The 19,552-nt window shown below is 45.0% G+C and overlaps 1 protein-coding gene and 1 pseudogene across 1 annotated transcript in view; one reads left to right on the top strand and one right to left on the bottom strand.

The window, feature by feature from the left end:
• Positions 1–18,926, bottom strand: part of LOC144893988 (uncharacterized) — a 105,403-nt gene extending 86,477 nt beyond the window's left edge. Inside the window, exons 1-2 of the mRNA XM_078785356.1 lie at positions 18,853–18,926; positions 18,282–18,551 (exon numbers count right to left, since the gene is read on the bottom strand). Coding sequence (XP_078641482.1) covers positions 18,282–18,551; positions 18,853–18,910 — 328 coding nt within the window. The 5' untranslated portion in view covers positions 18,911–18,926. The remainder of the gene's footprint in view (positions 1–18,281; positions 18,552–18,852) is intronic.
• On the top strand, positions 13,052–13,794 carry LOC137419373 (regulator of chromosome condensation pseudogene; annotated as a pseudogene).
• Positions 18,927–19,552: the final 626 nt, after the last annotated feature.

The following is a 19,552-nucleotide window of genomic DNA, read 5'->3' as shown; positions in this document are numbered from 1 at the left end:
ATTAGATCGAGCCATGTGTGTCTCGTGTTCCCATTTGAATGAATAAGATTAGACAGAGCCGTGTGTGTCTCGTGTTCCCATTTGAATGAATAAGATTAGACAGAGCCATGTGTGTCTCGTGTTCCCATTTGAATGAATAAGATTAGACAGAGCCATGTGTGTCTCGTGTTCCCATTTGAATGAATAAGATTAGACAGAGCCGTGTGTGTCTCGTGTTCCCATTTGAATGAATAAGATTAGACAGAGCCGTGTGTGTCTGGTGTTCCCATTTGAATGAATAAGATTAGACAGAGCCATGTGTGTCTCGTGTTCCCATTTGAATGAATAAGATTAGACAGAGCCGTGTGTGTCTCGTGTTCCCATTTGAATGAATAAGATTAGACAGAGCCATGTGTGTCTCGTGTTCCCATTTGAATGAATAAGATTAGACAGAGCCGTGTGTGTCTGGTGTTCCCATTTGAATGAATAAGGTTAGACAGAGCCATGTGTGTCTCGTGTTCCCATTTGAATGAATAAGATTAGACAGAGCCATGTGTGTCTCGTGTTCCCATTTGAATGAATAAGATTAGACAGAGCCATGTGTGTCTCGTGTTCCCATTTGAATGAATAAGATTAGACAGAGCCATATCTGTCCCGTGTTGCCATGTGAATGAATAACATTACATAGAGCTATGTATGTTCAATGTTCCCATTTGACTGAATAACATTAGATAGAGCCATATGTGTCCCATGTTCTCATGGGAATGAATAAGATTAGATTGAGCCATGTGTGTCTCGTGTTCCCATTTGAATGAATAAGATTAGATAGAGCCATGTGTGTCCCGTGTTCGCATTTGAATGAATAAGATTAGATAGAGCCATGTGTGTCCCGTGTTCTCATGTGAATGAATAAGATTAGATAGAGCCATGTGTGTCTCGTGTTCCCATTTGAATGAATAAGATTAGACAGAGCCATGTGTGTCCCGTGTTCTCATGTGAATGAATAAGATTAGATAGAGCCATGTGTGTCTCGTGTTCCCATGTGAATGAATAAGATTAGATTGAGCCATGTGTGTCTCGTGTTCCCATGTGAATGAATAAGATTAGACAGAGCCATGTGTGTCTCGTGTTCCCATTTGAATGAATAAGATTAGATAGAGCCATGTGTGTCCCATGTTCCCATTTCAATGAATAACATTAGATAGAGCCATGTATGTTCAATGCTCCCATTTGACTGAATAACACTAGATAGAGCCATGTGTGTCCCATGTTCCCATTTCAATGAATAACATTAGATAGAGCCATGTGTGTCCCATGTTCTCATGTGAATGCATAACATTAGATAGAGCCATGTATGTTCAATGCTCCCATTTGACTGAATAACACTAGATAGAGCCATGTGTGTCTCGTGTTCCCATTTGAATGAATAAGATTAGACAGAGCCGTGTGTGTCTCGTGTTCCCATTTGAATGAATAAGATTAGACAGAGCCATGTGTGTCCCGTGTTCCCATTTGAATGAGTAAGATTAGACAGAGCCGTGTGTGTCCCGTGTTCCCATTTGAATGAATAAGATTAGACAGAGCCGTGTGTGTCCCGTGTTCCCATTTGAATGAGTAAGATTAGACAGAGCCGTGTGTGTCCTGTGTTCCCATTTGAATGAGTAAGATTAGACAGAGCCGTGTGTGTCCCGTGATCCCATTTGAATGAATAACATTAGACAGAGCCATGTGTGTCCCGTGTTCCGATTTGAATGAATAACATTAGACAGAGCCGTGTGTGTCTCGTGTTCCCATTTGAATGAGTAAGATTAGACCTAGCCGTGTGTGTCCCGTATTCCCATTTGAATGAATAAGATTAGACCTAGCCGTGTGTGTCTCGTGTTCCCATGTGAATGAATAAGATTAGATAGAGTCATGTGTGTCTCGTGTTCCCATTTGAATGAATAAGATTAGATAGAGCCATGTGTGTCTCGTGTTCCCATTTGAATGAATAAGATTAGACAGAGCCATGTGTGTCTCGTGTTCCCATTTGAATGAATAAGATTAGACAGAGCCATGTGTGTCTCGTGTTCCCATTTGAATGAATAAGATTGTACAGAGCCGTGTGTGTCTCGTGTTCCCATTTGAATGAATAAGATTAGACAGAGCCATGTGTGTCTCGTGTTCCCATTTGAATGAATAAGATTAGACAGAGCCATGTGTGTCTCGTGTTCCCATTTGAATGAGTAAGATTAGACAGAGCCATGTGTGTCCCGTGTTCCCATTTGAATGAGTAAGATTAGACAGAGCCATGTGTGTCTCGTGTTCCCATTTGAATGAATAAGATTCGACAGAGCCATGTGTGTCTCGTGTTCCCATTTGAATGAATAAGATTAGACAGAGCCGTGTGTGTCCCGTGTTTCCATTTGAATGAGTAAGATTAGACAGAGTCGTGTGTGTCCCGTGTTCCCATTTGAATGAATAAGATTAGACAGAGCCATGTGTGTCCTGTGTTCCCATTTGAATGAATAAGATTAGACAGAGCCATGTGTGTCTCGTGTTCCCATTTGAATGAGTAAGATTAGACAGAGCCATGTGTGTCTCGTGTTCCCATTTGAATGAGTAAGATTAGACAGAGCCGTGTGTGTCTCGTGTTCCCATTTGAATGAGTAAGATTAGACAGAGCCATGTGTGTCCCGTGTTCCCATTTGAATAAATAAGATTAGACAGAGCCATGTGTGTCTCGTGTTCCCATTTGAATGAGTAAGATTAGACAGAGCCATGTGTGTCTTGTGTTCCCATTTGAATGAGTAAGATAAGACAGAGCCATGTGTGTCCCGTGTTCCCATTTGAATGAATAACATTAGACAGAGCCGTGTGTGTCTCGTGTTCCCATTTGAATGAGTAAGATTAGACCTAGCCGTGTGTGTCCCGTATTCCCATTTGAATGAATAAGATTAAACCTAGCCGTGTGTGTCTCGTGTTCCCATGTGAATGAATAAGATTAGATAGAGCCATGTGTTTCCCATGTTCCCATGTGAATGCATAACATTAGATAAAGCCTTGTATGTTCAATGTTCCCATTTGACTGAATAATATTAGATAGATCCATGTGTGTCTCGTGTTCCCATTTGAATGAATAAGATTAGACAGAGCCATGTGTGTCCCGTGTTCCCATTTGAATGAATAAGATTAGACAGAGCCATGTGTGTCTCGTGTTCCCATTTGAATGAGTAAGATTAGACAGAGCCGTGTGTGTCTCGTGTTCCCATTTGAATGAATAATCCCTCAGATTTGATTTCAAATTTGATCCCTCAGATCGGCAGTCTGCAGCCTCCTCACTCTCTGAAGACCTGGACAAAATCACAGACTGGTCAAACAAGTGGAACATGTCTTTCAATCCTGCCAAATCTCACTCTCTTACTATGTCTCTCCGAAAAGATCGACTGGACAACCCTCCCATCTACTTTCTCAACAATCCTCTCCAAGAAGTTCTGTCGCTCAAGCTGTTGGGTCTCACTATCTGCCATGATCTTTCTTGGGAAAACCACATTTCCAAGCTGGCCTCCAAAGCCAGTCGCCGACTGGGCATCCTCCGTCGTGCGAAGTCCTTCCTCGGCACACCTGAGCTCCTCACCACTTACAAGGCTTTCATCCGCAGCTCAATGGAATACTGTTCTCCCCTTTGGGCTGGTGCTCCTGCCTCACACCTGGCTCGGCTTCACGCTGTTGAATCCAAAGCTTTCAAAATCATTGGAATCTCCCGCGATGAAGCTATCTCTGAGGGCCTTTCACTCACTCACCGCAGGCAGGTAGGTGGTCTTTCTGTCTTCTACCGACTCCTCTCCGGCCTTGCTCCCCCAGCTCTCTCTGTGCTCTGTCCCCCAAATATTCCTACAGGTCGCACAAGATCTGCCAGCAACCCTCTGATGGTTAAACTGCCGAAATCTCGGCTCTCTGCTCACCTTCACTCTTTCATTCCTCTTTTCTCCCGCCTGTGGAACAAACTCCCACACTCCCTTCAATCCCTCTCCTCCCTCCAGGTCTTTAAAACAGCTGTTCACCACCATCTCTTATCTTCCCCCATCCATAACCTTGATCTTTTCTACCCCCACTAATTCACCCCAGATCCACCTTGTTTGAAATTCCAACTTATTTCCTGGAAATCCTGGCAGTGTCCATATGTTTATACCTCTCCCACCCCCCCCCCCCCTTCACATGCCTCCCCCCCTTCACATGCCTCCCCCCCCCTTCACATGCCTCCCCCCCAAAGCCCTCTCCCTCCCACAGATCTCTCGATGTCTCCATGTCTCTCGGTCCCTGCTCTCAAATGTTGTGTTTGTGTCCTTCCCCCTCTCTCCCCATCTTGTCTACCGCTCCCGATGTTATTTGTTTTATGTGTCTGTTTGTCTTTCTGTGTGATTAATGTTCGCTCTTTCACGAGCCTCGATCTTGTATACAAAAAAAAAAAAATAATAATAATAATAATAAATAAAAATAAAATAAGATTAGACAGAGCCGTGTGTGTCTCGTGTTCCCATTTGAATGAGTAAGATTAGACAGAGCCGTGTGTGTCTCGTGTTCCCATTTGAATGAATAAGATTCGACAGAGCCATGTGTGTCTCGTGGTCCCATTTGAATGAATAAGATTAGACAGAGCCATATGTGTCTCGTGTTCCCATTTGAATGAATAAGATAAGACAGAGCCATGTGTGTCTCGTGTTCCCATTTGAATGAATAAGATTAGACAGAGCCATGTGTGTCTCGTGTTCCCATTTGAATGAATAAGATTAGACAGAGCCGTGTGTGTCCCGTGTTCCCATTTGAATGAATAACATTAGATAGAGTCGTGTGTGTCCCGTGATCCCATTTGAATGAGTAAGATTAGACAGAGCCGTGTGTGTCTCGTGTTCCCATTTGAATGAATAAGATTAGACAGAGCCATGTGTGTCTCGTGTTCCCATTTGAATGAATAACATTAGATAGAGTCGTGTGTGTCCCGTGATCCCATTTGAATGAGTAAGATTAGACAGAGCCATGTGTGTCTCGTGTTGCCATGTGAATGAATAACATTACATAGAGCCATGTATGTTCAATGTTCCCATTTGACTGAATAACATTAGACAGAGCCATGTGTGTCTCGTGTTCCCATTTGAATGAATAAGATTAGATCGAGCCATGTGTGTCTCGTGTTCCCATTTGAATGAATAAGATTAGACAGAGCCGTGTGTGTCTCGTGTTCCCATTTGAATGAATAAGATTAGACAGAGCCATGTGTGTCTCGTGTTCCCATTTGAATGAATAAGATTAGACAGAGCCATGTGTGTCTCGTGTTCCCATTTGAATGAATAAGATTAGACAGAGCCGTGTGTGTCTCGTGTTCCCATTTGAATGAATAAGATTAGACAGAGCCGTGTGTGTCTGGTGTTCCCATTTGAATGAATAAGATTAGACAGAGCCATGTGTGTCTCGTGTTCCCATTTGAATGAATAAGATTAGACAGAGCCGTGTGTGTCTCGTGTTCCCATTTGAATGAATAAGATTAGACAGAGCCATGTGTGTCTCGTGTTCCCATTTGAATGAATAAGATTAGACAGAGCCGTGTGTGTCTGGTGTTCCCATTTGAATGAATAAGGTTAGACAGAGCCATGTGTGTCTCGTGTTCCCATTTGAATGAATAAGATTAGACAGAGCCATGTGTGTCTCGTGTTCCCATTTGAATGAATAAGATTAGACAGAGCCATGTGTGTCTCGTGTTCCCATTTGAATGAATAAGATTAGACAGAGCCATATCTGTCCCGTGTTGCCATGTGAATGAATAACATTACATAGAGCTATGTATGTTCAATGTTCCCATTTGACTGAATAACATTAGATAGAGCCATATGTGTCCCATGTTCTCATGGGAATGAATAAGATTAGATTGAGCCATGTGTGTCTCGTGTTCCCATTTGAATGAATAAGATTAGATAGAGCCATGTGTGTCCCGTGTTCGCATTTGAATGAATAAGATTAGATAGAGCCATGTGTGTCCCGTGTTCTCATGTGAATGAATAAGATTAGATAGAGCCATGTGTGTCTCGTGTTCCCATTTGAATGAATAAGATTAGACAGAGCCATGTGTGTCCCGTGTTCTCATGTGAATGAATAAGATTAGATAGAGCCATGTGTGTCTCGTGTTCCCATGTGAATGAATAAGATTAGATTGAGCCATGTGTGTCTCGTGTTCCCATGTGAATGAATAAGATTAGACAGAGCCATGTGTGTCTCGTGTTCCCATTTGAATGAATAAGATTAGATAGAGCCATGTGTGTCCCATGTTCCCATTTCAATGAATAACATTAGATAGAGCCATGTATGTTCAATGCTCCCATTTGACTGAATAACACTAGATAGAGCCATGTGTGTCCCATGTTCCCATTTCAATGAATAACATTAGATAGAGCCATGTGTGTCCCATGTTCTCATGTGAATGCATAACATTAGATAGAGCCATGTATGTTCAATGCTCCCATTTGACTGAATAACACTAGATAGAGCCATGTGTGTCTCGTGTTCCCATTTGAATGAATAAGATTAGACAGAGCCGTGTGTGTCTCGTGTTCTCATGTGAATGCATAACATTAGATAGAGCCATGTATGTTCAATGCTCCCATTTGACTGAATAACACTAGATAGAGCCATGTGTTTCCCATGTTCCCATGTGAAGGCATAGCATTAGATAGAGCCATGTATGTCCAATGTTCCCATGTGAATGCATAACATTAGATAGAGCCATGTGTTTCCCATGTTCTCATATGAATGAATAAGATTAGCTATAGCCACGTGTGTCCCATGTTCCCATGTGAATGAATAACATTAGATAGATAAGTGTCATTGTGATTCCGAACAGGGAATTTATTTTATATCTGTTTCCTCAGTTTTGTCGTGTGTATGTCTCTTTCGCCACCTGCTCTTTCTGTTGTAATAAACCTTTTGTTCATAACAAAAACTGTACGTGCTCATTCGAGGTACTTGACTTTGCCATTTCGCACGAGTGAATTTGTTTTTAAAATCTGGTAACGAGCCTGTTGCGAAACGCACGGTTGTCGCGCATTTGTGGCCTTTCAAAAAGTATGTAACACTGTTTTTTTTAGGGAGGCGCGTACGGGATTGATTAAACCTTACTAATAATTTAACACTGATCCAAACAAAGCAATGGAAACCTGATGCAACAAAGCTGGACAGTGTATAATCAGCAGAGGCCTACAGATCTAATTGTTGTGCCGTGTGCGGCCTAGTGAGGCCTGTGTTGCCGTTGCCTGGAATAAAGATGGTGCTTGATCCTCTCTGCGTGTCCGCATCTTTATAACAAAGTCATTACAATTGGTGACGAGGATTTTCTTTCGGAACATGGCTTCGTCGTATGGAAAGGTCCCGGAGTATTCTGGAGACAACTTTGAACTTTTTGCGCAGAAGCTGAGCTTTTATTTCATCGCTAACGACATCGTCGAGGTGGGGAAGCAGAAAGCGAATCTTCTTCCGGCCCTGTCGGCGGAGGTTTTCCGTTTGCTGCGCGACTTGATTTCGCCGGCGAGGACGTCGGATGATGCTGTTACCTTCGAGTCCAGAGTGAAGACGTTGCACGACCATATTAAACCAGGCAAGTCACCACAGTTATCGCGATACGAGTTCGACAACCTGGTTCGGTTTCCCGATGAGAGGGTACCGGTACCTGATTTCGTGGCCAGGCTCGGCGGGAGATTGTCGTTTTGGTGACGATGAACGATCACGAAGATTGAAGGATTGTTTCATCGTGGGGTTGCTAGATGAGAAGATGGTGACGTCAATTTTACGGGTAACGTTTGAAGAGATTACATTAGCTAGAAAGGATGTTCGCGCCATTGTTGGGGAGGACTCTGCGGTTAATGCCATAGCTGCGGGAGGGTCACGTGTTTGCAATTCTTCTGCGGGAAGTTCGCGTGTTTGCAATTCTTCTGCGGGAGGGTCACGTGCTCGCAATTCTCCAACTGGGTCGGCGAATCGGGGAACTTCTTCTTCTTCTTCTCCTTCCCGAGTACATGCAAGCAGCGCGTTACAGGAACAACTACCACAGCAACCTTGTCAGGAATGTGGTGGTTCACATTCTCATGGGAGCTGTCCATTTCAGAATGTGGTGTTTACCGGTGAGGTAAGACAGGCCATGTGCGGAGGGTCTTTCGGGGCCGGGCACCGTCGTCGGTTGATGTTGTTGGGGATGGCAGTGAATTTGATCAACAGGGCGTTTTTCTGATGACGTCAGTTGCGAATCACCCCTTTATGGTGGCTGTCAGTGTGAATGGCAGGCCAGTCAACTTCGCAGTGGATACCGGGGCATCAGTCAGTCTCGGGAGTAAACGGATCTGGTGTCAGTTGGGTTGTCCGGTGTTAGCCTCGATACACACTACCCTTCGTACTTGCACAGAGGAGATGATAAAGCCATTAGGCTTGATGGATGTGTTGGTTCGTTATCGGGACCAGCAAGTGGTGTTGCCCCTGCATGTGGTTGATGGTTCTGGACCATCTCTACCTGGTCGTGATTGGTTGCACACCATTCCTCTGGATTGGGCAAACATTTACAGTGTCCATACGTCATTTCCATCTCCTCGCTTTGAGGGGAACTTGGAAAAACACCAAGTTCTATTCGGGCCTGAACTTGGGAAGCTCAAAGGTGCTCAAGGTCACCTGCACCTGAAGGAGGGTGTCAGTCCGTGACTCTGTAAGCCTCGACCGGTGCCATATGCCCTTCGCAATCGGGTCAAAACTCAGCTCGATCGATTCGGAAAAGATTGTGGTCATTGAACCGGTGGAACACTCTGAGTGGGAGACACCCTTGGTCACAGTGCTTAAGCGGATGGAGGTATTCACCTGTGTGGTGATTTTAAAGCGACTGTTAACCCCAAACTGTGTGAAGCAGTATCCTCTGCCATCCATTGACAAGATATATTCACAGTGAGTGGAGTACCTGGGGCATGTCATCACCCCAGAGGGGTTGTCAAAAGCCCCTCAGAAAGTCGACGCAAGAGCCGACATACCCAGCCCGAGGGACAAAGTTCCGCTTCGTCCCTTCATTGGGCTTGCTCAGTATTACCAGAGGTTTGTCAGCAACCTAAGCACTGATCTTGCTCCGCTGACTCGCATGCTGCATCAAGATGTTCGTTGGAGGTGGAGTTTGGTGGAACAAGTAGCATTTGAACGAGTCAAAGCTCGCCTTACTGCAGACACGGTACTCGCACATTAGGAACCTTCACGTCCTCTCATTCTGGCGTGTGACGGCTCGTCGTACGGCATCGGTGCCGTCTTGTCTCAGGTAATGAGTGACGGAGCTGAGCATCCGGTGTGCTTTGCGTCACATTCTCCGACAGCTGCAGAGCAGAACTTCGCTCAGATTGAGTGTGAAGCACTGAGTTTGGTATGGGGCATGTTGAAATTTCGCCAGTACTTGATAGGTCGGCCTTTTTCTCTGACAAACTGATCATCAGCCACTTCAGTTCTTGTTTAATTCTCAGAAGCGCATTCCAGTCACTACCGCTGCTCGACTACAGAGATGGTGTCTTGGCCTCAGTGCGTACGACTATGAAATCAAATTTCGTGCTTCCGAACGTCACGATAACTGTGATGGCCTGTCTCGATTGCCGTCTACAAAGGCCGGTGCCGAACCTGCAGATGAGGTCGAGGTGTTCATGTTGGAACAGATTGAATCTGGTCTGGTAATCGCTGAGGAAGTGGCTGCTGCTATTCATCATGATCCTGTGCTGTCTTGTGTTGTGCACGTTGTTTTGTCAGGTTGTTGGCGCGAGTTGCCCTCAATGTCAGAATATGCTCCATACAGTGCATTCAGAAAGTATTCAGACCCCTTCACTTTCTTCACATTTTGTTATGTTGCAGCCTTATGCTGAAATCGTTGAAATTCATTTTTTCCCTCATCAATCTACACTCAATACCCCATAATGACAAAGACAAAACAGGGTTTTGAAAGTTTTGCAAATTTATTAAAAAGAAAAAACTGAAATGTCACATTGACATACGTATTCAGACCCTTTGCTATGACACTTGAAATTTAGCTCAGGTGCCTCCCATTTCTCTTGATCATCTTTGAGATGTTTGTACACCTTGATTGGAGTCAACCTGTGGTAAATTCAATTGATTGGACATGATTTGGAAAGGCACACACCAGTCTGTATAAGGTCTCACAGCCGACAATGCATATCAGAGCCAAAACCAAGCCAAAACGAGCTCAGAGACAGGATTGTGTCGAGGCACAGATCTGGGAAAACGTACAAAAAATTTCTGCTGCATTGAAGGTTCCCAAGACCTTCACACATGGTCTTGTGAGTGGCCTCCAACTTCACACATGGTCAACACACATGATTGGCCTCCAACATTTATAAATGGAAGAAGTTTGGAACAACCAGGACTCTTCCTAGAGCTGGCCGCCCGGCCAAACTGAGCAATCGAGGGAGAAGGGCCTTGGTAAGAGTGGTGACCAAGAACCCGATGGTCACTCTGGCTGAGCTCCAGAGATCCTGTGTGGAGATGGGAGAAACTTCCAGAAGGACAACCATCACTGCAACACTCCACCAATCTGGGCTTTATGGCAGAGTGGCCAGAGAGAAGCCTCTCCTCAGGCAAACACACATGAAAGCCTGCTTGGAGTTTGCAAAAAAGCACCTAAATGACTCTCAGACTGTGAGAAACAAGATTATGTGGTCTGATGAAACCAGGATTGAACTGTTTGGCCTCAATTCTAAGCATCATGTCTGGAGGAAACCAGGCACCGCTCATCACCTGCCGAATACCATCCCAACGGTGAAGCATGGTGGTGGCAGCATCATGCTGTGGGGGTGTTTTTCAGCAGCAGGGAAGGGGGGACTGGTCAGGGAACAATGAACGGAGCAAAGTACAGAGATATCCTTAACGAAAACCTGAAACAGAGCGCTCAGGACCTCAGACTGGGCCGAAGGTTCACCATCGAACCGGACAATGACCTGAAGCACACAGCCAATACAATGCAGGAGTGGCTTTGGGACAACTCTGTGAAGGTCCTTGAGTGGCCCAGCCAGAGCCCTGACTTGAACCCCGTCGAACATCTCTGGAGAGACCTTAAAATGGCCGTCCACCGATGGTTCCCATCCAACCTGACAGAGCTGGAGAGGATCTGCAGAGAAGAATGGCAGAAAATCCCCAAATCCAGGTGTGCAAAGCTTGGCGCGTCATACCCAAGAAGACTCGAGGCTGTAATCGCTGCCAAAGGTGCTTCAACTAAGTACTGCGTTAAGGGTCTGAATACTTATGTCAATGTGATATTTCAGTTTTTTCTTTTTAATAAATCTACAAAACTTTCTAAAATCCTGCTTTCTCTGTCATTATGGGGTATTGAGTGTAGATTGATGAGGGAAAAAATGAATTTAAACGATTTCAGCATAAGGCTGCAACATAACAAAATGTGAAAAAAGTGAAGGGGTCTGAATACTTTCTGAATGCACTGTATGTATCATGGGCATCTGAGCTGTCTTTAGCTCAAGGTTGTGTAATGTGGGGCATGAGTGTGGTCATTCCTGCTGCTTTACGTCAGCGCTGTCTCAATGAGTTGCATGAGGGTCATTTGGGTATGGCCAAAACAAAGAGTTTAGCCCGGAGTTTGTTGTGGTGGTGCGGGCTTGATGCGGACATCAAGCGGACAGTAAAAGCATGTAATAAGTGTCAAACTGGTGCTGATAGTCCCTCACGTGTGTTGTTATCTCCGCCGCTGATAGAACGTGGCAGCGCATTCATGTAGATTTTTCAGGACCAGTCATGGGCCGCATGTTTCTGGTGGTGATCGACGCTTACTCAAAGTGGCCAGAAGTAGCTATAATGTAGTCCACCTCGGCAGAGAACATGGTGGAGCATCTCTGGAGTATTTTTGTGAACAAAGGGGTTCCGAAGATTTTAGTTTCGGATAATGGTTCGCAGTTTGTATCTGAGGTGTTTGCTGTGTTCATGAGTGCTAATTGTATCAAACACCTGAGGTCGGTGCCTTACCACCCAGCTACAAATGGCCAGGCTGAGTCATTTGTCAAAGCGTTGAAACCTGCCTTGCGTGGAGTCCAAGCAGTTCGATCTGTGCAGACTAGGGTTCATGTGTTTTTGCATGACTATCGTAATTCAGTGCATTCTACTACACAGGAAACGTCTGCAATCCGCATGTATGGCCGACATTTGCGGTCACGCCTGGATTTGTGCTTCGGCCTGGTGCACCTGAAGTCGTTACGGCGACAAATATTCGATCATTCACGGTGGACCAGCCAATTTTGGCACAGGACCATGCACACCGACAGAAATGGGTGCCGGCTGTTGTGGTCCGAGTTTTAAGTTCGGCTAACTACCTTGTTCATACTTCCGCCGGGCTTATCTGGAAACGTCATGTGAATGAGTTGTTGGCTCACAGGTCCGGTCATTCACATACAACCAATTCAGTTCTGCCGGGCAAGGTGTCCTCATCCATTGAGGTGCCAGTGACCACGTTTCGGCCAGCTGCCCATCATCCATCTGTGGAGCCGGATATTCATGGCAGTGAGAGTAGTGTGGATGTTCCTCCGGTTTTGGTGGAGCCTAGTTTGGTGTCTGGTGGGGAGCAGTCATCTGTTTCCAATGCCTCACCGTCGCTGGTCGTGTCCACGGCTCAATGCCCGCATGTTTCTTCTGGATGCATTGTGCAACCAGCATATTTGAAAGACTATGTGACTTGAGAGGGGAGGAGTGTAGTGCCGTGTACGGCCGAGTGAGGCTGCTGTGGCAGGGCCTAGTGAGGCCTGTGTTGCTGTTGCCTGGAATAAAGATGGTGCTTGTTGCTCTCTGCATGTCTGCATCTTTACAACAAAGCCCACTAATGTTTAAGACCACCAGAAAATCAAGATGACGGCCATATAATTTTGCCTTGATTCTATGACTGGTGGGTTAAGCGACAGATGCTGGTGTGGTGGCACAACAGGAAGAAGCGCTCGCTACTATGGTGCAAAATTTCGTGTCAATCGGACCAACGCTTCCCAAGAAAATGTTTTTTTTTAAATGTAGACCTTATATAGAAGGCGTTATGTGCCAGATCTTCGGACGTCGTGGCGGGAAGTCCGGCAGAAACGTACGCGAAGCCACGTTTTTATCACTGCAAGGGTGAGACTGGTGGTCCAAAACCTTGGCAGTTGCCGTTCTAATCCAAAGTAATTCTTACTTGGTAAAGAGAAAAATAAGGACAGGACCAGAGAAAAGTGAATAAGAGAAATGCCAGGGAAGCGAGGACGACCACCAAAGCGGACAAGTTTTTTGGTGAATGACACGCCGTTGAAGAATGCCACGGCAAAAAGGATAAAAGCTTCACATGCATTTCATGGCGATGTGCCGGGCACAGTTCTGACCTTGGGTCAAGGAGATGTGGGCCAGCTTGGCCTTGGGTCCACAGTGTTGCTGCGCCATAGACCAGGCCTGGTCAATTTGCCCGAGTTGGCTGTGCAGGTCGTAGCAGGAGGCATGCACACTGCCTGCCTGGGGGTCAGTGTGAAGGTTTACACTTTCGGTTGCAACGATGAGGGTGCGTTGGGCAGGCTTACCACCGACGAGGAGGAGGAGGCGAGACCCTGCATCGTGGGTATCTCGGAAAATATCGCGCTGCTGTCAGCCGGGGACAGCCACACTGCCGCACTCACGCCTTCTGGGAAGGTTTACATCTGGGGTGCATTTCGGGATAACGATGGTGTGATTGGCTTGCTGGAGCCCCTGAAGATGTGTCGTTTGCCTGTACAGCTGCCTGTCAAAGCGACCATCATCAAAGTTGCATCATAAATAATAAAAACCATCGCTTCTATTGAATATTGTTGGACTTCGCGCCAGGCTCTGGGCCGACCGGGCCGACGTGCATCGAAGTCCTTTCCAAGGGTGTGGTGCTGACCGGGCCGCCGTGGTGCTGACCGGGCAAACGTGGTGTGGTGCTGACGGGGCCCCCGCAGCCGTGATGCCCCCCCCCCCCCCACCCCCAGAATTTCCATGTTTTAAACGTTTCCCAGTGTGTACCCTGGATTAGAATAGGTACGCCGTATCCCTGCATGTCGTAAGAGACGACTAAGAGGGTTGGCGTCAGGAAGGGCATCCGGCCATAAAAACATTGCCTCAAAAGGAGAACCATGACAATTACAACTACATATGGGCAGGGTACAGCCCGAAGTGGAGATCGGTTTCTGAGGTTTGGGACATGGAATGTAGGGACAATGACAGGGAGATCAGGAGAAGTGGTGGAAGTATTGGTCAGAAGAAGAGTGGACATATGTTGTGTGCAAGAGACGAGATGGAAGGGAAGTGGTGTGAGAATGGTGAAGGGGAGGCAGGGACAGAAATACAAGTTTGTGTGGCAAGGTTGCCTGGAGGGCGTGAATGGTGTTGGTGTCCTGTTTTCTGAGGAGTTTGTAGACAGTGTGGTGAGTGTGACGAGAGTGAGTGATAGGTTGATGATGGTGAAAATAATGATTGGAAAGCTCTTGGTGAACGTCATCTCCGGACATGCTCCGCAGGTTGGTCGGAGCGATGAAGAGAAGGACAAGTTCTGGTGTGCGATAGAGAAGCTGATGGAAAACGTGAAAGATGAGGAAGTTGTTGTGGTAGGAGGACACCTAAATGGACATTTGGGAAGGAGTATGGATGGTTTTGAGGGAGTTCGTGGGGGTTACGGATATGGTGTGAGAAATGGAGAAGGTTAAAGGATTTTGGAGTTTGCTGATGGAGCTGATTTGTTGATTTGTAATACTCAGTTCCAGAAAGAGGATAATAAGCTTGTTACATACACGTCAGGTGGGTCGACGACAACCGTTGACTACCTGATGGTGCGTAGGCGAGATAGGGGGCACCTCCGGGACACAAAGGTGATCCCGGGGGAGGGAGGCTGTTTCACAGCACCACTTGGTTGTCTGCGACATAAGGGTGAAAGTTGCGCGGAGAGCTTGGCGGGTGAAGTACCAACCGAGAACGAAGGTGTGGAGGTTGAAAGAGGTGACAGTAAGGGAGGCATTAAAAGAGAGGCTGAGTAGGGTAGAGGATGATGTGGTTGAGCTTGAAAGTGGTTGGATGTCAATGAAAGCTAGTCTGTTGGGAGCCGTTGGTGAGGTATGTGGATGGACAAAAGGACCACCCAGGCACTCGGAAACATGGTGGTGGGATGATGAAGTTGGAAAGAGGATTGACGAGAAGGGGAAGAAGTTCAAGGAGTGGCAGAAGGCGAAGCGTACGGGAGCAGAAACAGCAGAGCATGAAAGTTATAAGGCAGCCAAGAAGGCTGCAAAGAAAGAGGTAACAAAGGCACAGGAGGCATGTAGGAAAATGTTCGGAGAACGGTTGGATTCGGAAGAGGGTCAGAGAGCAGTATTCAGGATTGCAAAGCAGATAGCGAAAGAGAGGTGTGATGTGATGGGGGTGAGTTGCTGCTTGAAGGATGAAGTGGGAGAAATCGTTGTGGACCCAGATGGAATTAAAGGAAGATGGAAAAGATATATGGAAATGCTGTTGAATACAGAGAATGAATGGGATGGCAACATAGAGAGTAACCCAGTTTTAGGACCGGCAGAGAAGATAACTGAGAAGGAAGTTGAGGAAGCGATAAAAGCAATGAAGAGTAGAAAAGCGGGAGGGCCGACGGGAGTTGTGGGAGATATGTTGAAGGCAGCAGGAAGTTGGGGTGTGAAGAGAATGACAGAGATCTGTAATCTGGCGGAGAAAGAAGGCCGCATTCCAGTGGATTGGGAACTGAGTACCCTCGTCCCTCTATACAAGGGGAAAGGTGACCCTCTAGAGTGTGGCTCGTACCGAGTGATAAAGTTATTGGAGCATGGAATGAAGGTATTGGAAAGGGTGTTGGAGAGGAGGATAAGGAAGAAAGTGAAGATCGACGAAATGCAGTTTGGATTTATGCCAGGAAGAGGAACGACAGACGCGCTTTTTATTGTGAGGCAGTTGCAGGAGAAGTACATGGAGAAGAGGAAGAAGTTGTTTCTTTGGTTTGTTGATCTGGAGAAAGCATTCGATAGGGTTCCACGTAAAGTATTGACATGGGCATTGAGGAAGTTAGGAGTGGAGGAATGGTTGATCAGAGTAGTGATGGCAATGTACAAAAGAGCACGCACAGCTGTAAGGACGAAGGACGGGAACAGTGGTGAGTTTGAGGTGAAGGTGGGAGTGCATCAGTGGTCGGTACTAAGTCCACTACTATTTGTAGCTGTGATGGAGGTGCTGGCTCAGAACGTAAAGGAGGGTTTACCGTGGGAGTTGTTGTATGCAGATGATCTGGTGTTGATTGCCGAAAGTATGGATGGACTGAAGGAAAAGATGAACAAGTGGAAGGAATATATGGAGACAAAAGGTCTGAAGGTGAATATCGGAAAGAGGAAGGTGATGGCAAGTGGTAAAGCATGAGGTGAGGTGGAAAGAACTGGGAAGTGGCCCTGCGCTGTGTGCAGAAAGGGTGTCGGAGTGAACTCCATTCAATGTACAATGTGCGCTGAGTGGGTTCATCAAAAATGTAGTGGTCTGAGAGGGTCATTAACCAGTGTGGCAGCTACATTCAAATGTAATGTGTGCACAGAGGGAGCTGCAGATGGAGGAAATGTTATGTTGTTGAGTTGGATCTTGGAGACGGCGTGAAGCTGGAAGGTGTGAAAACATTTTGCTACCTCGGAGACATGCTGAATGGAGAAGGTGGATCAGACTCGGCAACAGTTGCGAGAGTAAGATGTGCATGGAAGAAGCTTCGGGAACTGAGTGGCGTGCTGATGAGGAGGGGAGTGTCGTTGAAGCTGAAGGGAAAGGTGTATGCTGCATGTGTGAGAAGTGTTATGATTTATGGGAGCGAGACATGGGTAATGAACATAGAGCAGCAACGAAGGTTGGAAAGGGTGGAAATGCGAATGGTTCGATGGATGTGTGGAGTATCGTTGAGAGAGAGGAAGACAAATGATGAATTGCGAAAAATGATGGGAATGGAGCCTGTGATTGAAGTTGTGAAGAGGAACAGGTTGAGATGGTTTGGTCATGTGTTGAGGAAGGATGAAAGTGACTGGTTGAGAAGAGTGATGGAAATGAATGTTGAAGGAAGTAGAGGACGGGGAAGACCGAGAAAGACCTGGCCAAAGATGGTGGAAGAAGAAATTCGGGCAAGGGGGTTAACAAGGAGAGATGCACAAAATAGGGCAAAATGGAGAAGATTGTCATGGGGACCGCAAGGCTAACCCCCGCTCTAGCAGGGAAAATGGCCTTAAAATGCATGTTGTTGTTGTTGTTGTTGTATATAGACAGGTGTGTGCATTTCCAAAACATGTCCAATCAATTGAATTTACCACAGGTGGACTCCAATCAAGGTGTAGAAACATCTCAAAGATGATCAAGATAAATGGGAGGCACCTGAGCTAAATTTCAAGTGTCATCGCAAAGGGTATGAATACTTATGTCAATGTGATATTTCAGTTTTTTCTTTTTAATAAATTTGCAAAAACTATCTAAAATCCTGTTTTCTCTTTGTCATTATGGGGTATTGAGTGTAGATTGATGAGGGAAAAAATGAATTTGAACGATTTCAGCATAAGGCTGAAACATAACAAAATGTGAAAAAAGCGAAGGGGTCTGAATACTTTCTGAATGCACTGTACGTATGTACGTACGTATACACGCACACAATGATCGCTTAACCCCACTTCTCGCGTCGCAAGCGCAGGGTAATGATGTCGCCAAAGTTTGGTTGACTTTCCACTCCTGTACTCCAATGTAATTCCATTTGGGTTATTCAGAAAGTAATGTCAAACTATCAAGTACAGACTCTAACATAAATATGACTGGTCTGAACAGAGAAACAAGTACAAATAGTTACTATTAATTGTTCACTGTAGTGACACTGTAGTATTGTATTTGGAAATAATATTTAGATTTTTTTTTCAAAAAAAAGATGAATATTAATTAATTCGTGCCCTTAATAAAACTACATTTTACAATGTGGAATGGAAAATTACACTAGCTTCTTGAAGGCTAGTGTCGGTCTGTGTTGGTGAAAATTTAGAACAATGGATGGAATCAACAGGACGTTGATCGAGGTATGCTATCGCCGGCACTTAATGCTCAAAACATCAGTTTCTCCTTGCTTCTCAAGCAGCAAACATCATCTCGACCAATTTCCTGTTGAATCTGCAATTATTTTGACTAGTCCATGTACATATGAGCAAAATACATTATATTATATCACTCAATAATGCAATTGTCGCTCCACAGAATAACCCTTTCCCCAGTCTATCCTCCCTTACCTGGTTGCTCTATGGCATTCAAGGAGATCTTGCAAACCTCTTGCTCCATCTCATTGATGCAAACATACACTGCAGAAAAGTTTGAATTCATCCTTTGGAGGACTATGGAGAAGTTGTCATTGGAGCTGTTGCTGGCCCATTGTGCCCTGCGATGAGGAATACCAACTATTAATTCCCCTTTTTCTGCTCTTGTCCAGTTGCAGGGAGCGGTGGAGTAGCACGGCAAGAGAACAGCTCTGCCAATGATGCCTTCAATGATGTCTCCATGAGCTGTTTAGGAGGTAGAGAGACAAAAATAAAATATCCCAGGAATTATTCAATTGTTTCCTTTTCCTGTTTAACAAAATACTGTGGATTAGGAAACAAGAAACATCTGGGTCATTATTTTTATAAGAGAAAAGGACCATTGTCATGTTCAATGTATACTCAACTTGACATCAGAATACATGACAATAAGACTTAAGTGCAGACATGTACTCAATTAGGACCATTTATTACATCCTCGATGTCCTCACATTATACATCAAGGATGAACTTCTTAGAAATCAGACGAAGAAGAAAGAAAAGTTACCATTGCACAAATAAGCAATCACTGCACAGAGTAGCACTTGAGACGTCTTTCCACACATGTTGAAATCTTAAAGTGGAAGTTCACTTTGCGATTAATGAGTTTTGATAAACCTCCTGCGTAAATTCCTCTGTCCAACCATGCTGTCCTTCCTTCCTTTGTGAATCAGCGTCATTATCGCTGACAACAACTGCCGCACATACAGACCAGTTCATCTTCTCAAATAAACACAGCCCTGGGTTAGTTCGGCCAGCGACATTTTCTGCTGTGAATACAGCTTGAGATCGACTTGAAGGTTGACTCTTACCCAAGCCGACGTTTTTTACTGAAGTTTTTGTTTTCTACTGAAGAAATGTCTGGATATTTTTGTCAAATATTCACAGTCTCAATGTCTTATCTGAGATTTGTGAAAAACTCACAGCAGGAAATGAGGAAGTCATTCAAGAAAATTCTCCAAATGAATATATTTTTTTTAAAGCATTTCAGATTCGAACTGAACATTTTTTTTCTTCTTTCATGCCACAATGCTAATTTACACACAGTGTGGTTGTGTCATATATATATATATATATATATATATATATATATATATATATATATATATATATATATATATAAATATATATATATATATATATATATATATATATATATATACATATATATATATACACATATACATATATATATATCTATATGACTT

This window comes from Myxine glutinosa, chromosome 1, assembly GCF_964187855.1.
Source record: "Myxine glutinosa chromosome 1, kmMyxGlut1.1, whole genome shotgun sequence".
NCBI lineage: Eukaryota > Metazoa > Chordata > Myxini > Myxiniformes > Myxinidae > Myxine > Myxine glutinosa.
Note: the sequence above shows the minus strand (reverse complement) of the source record. Positions and strands in the feature narration are given on the sequence as shown.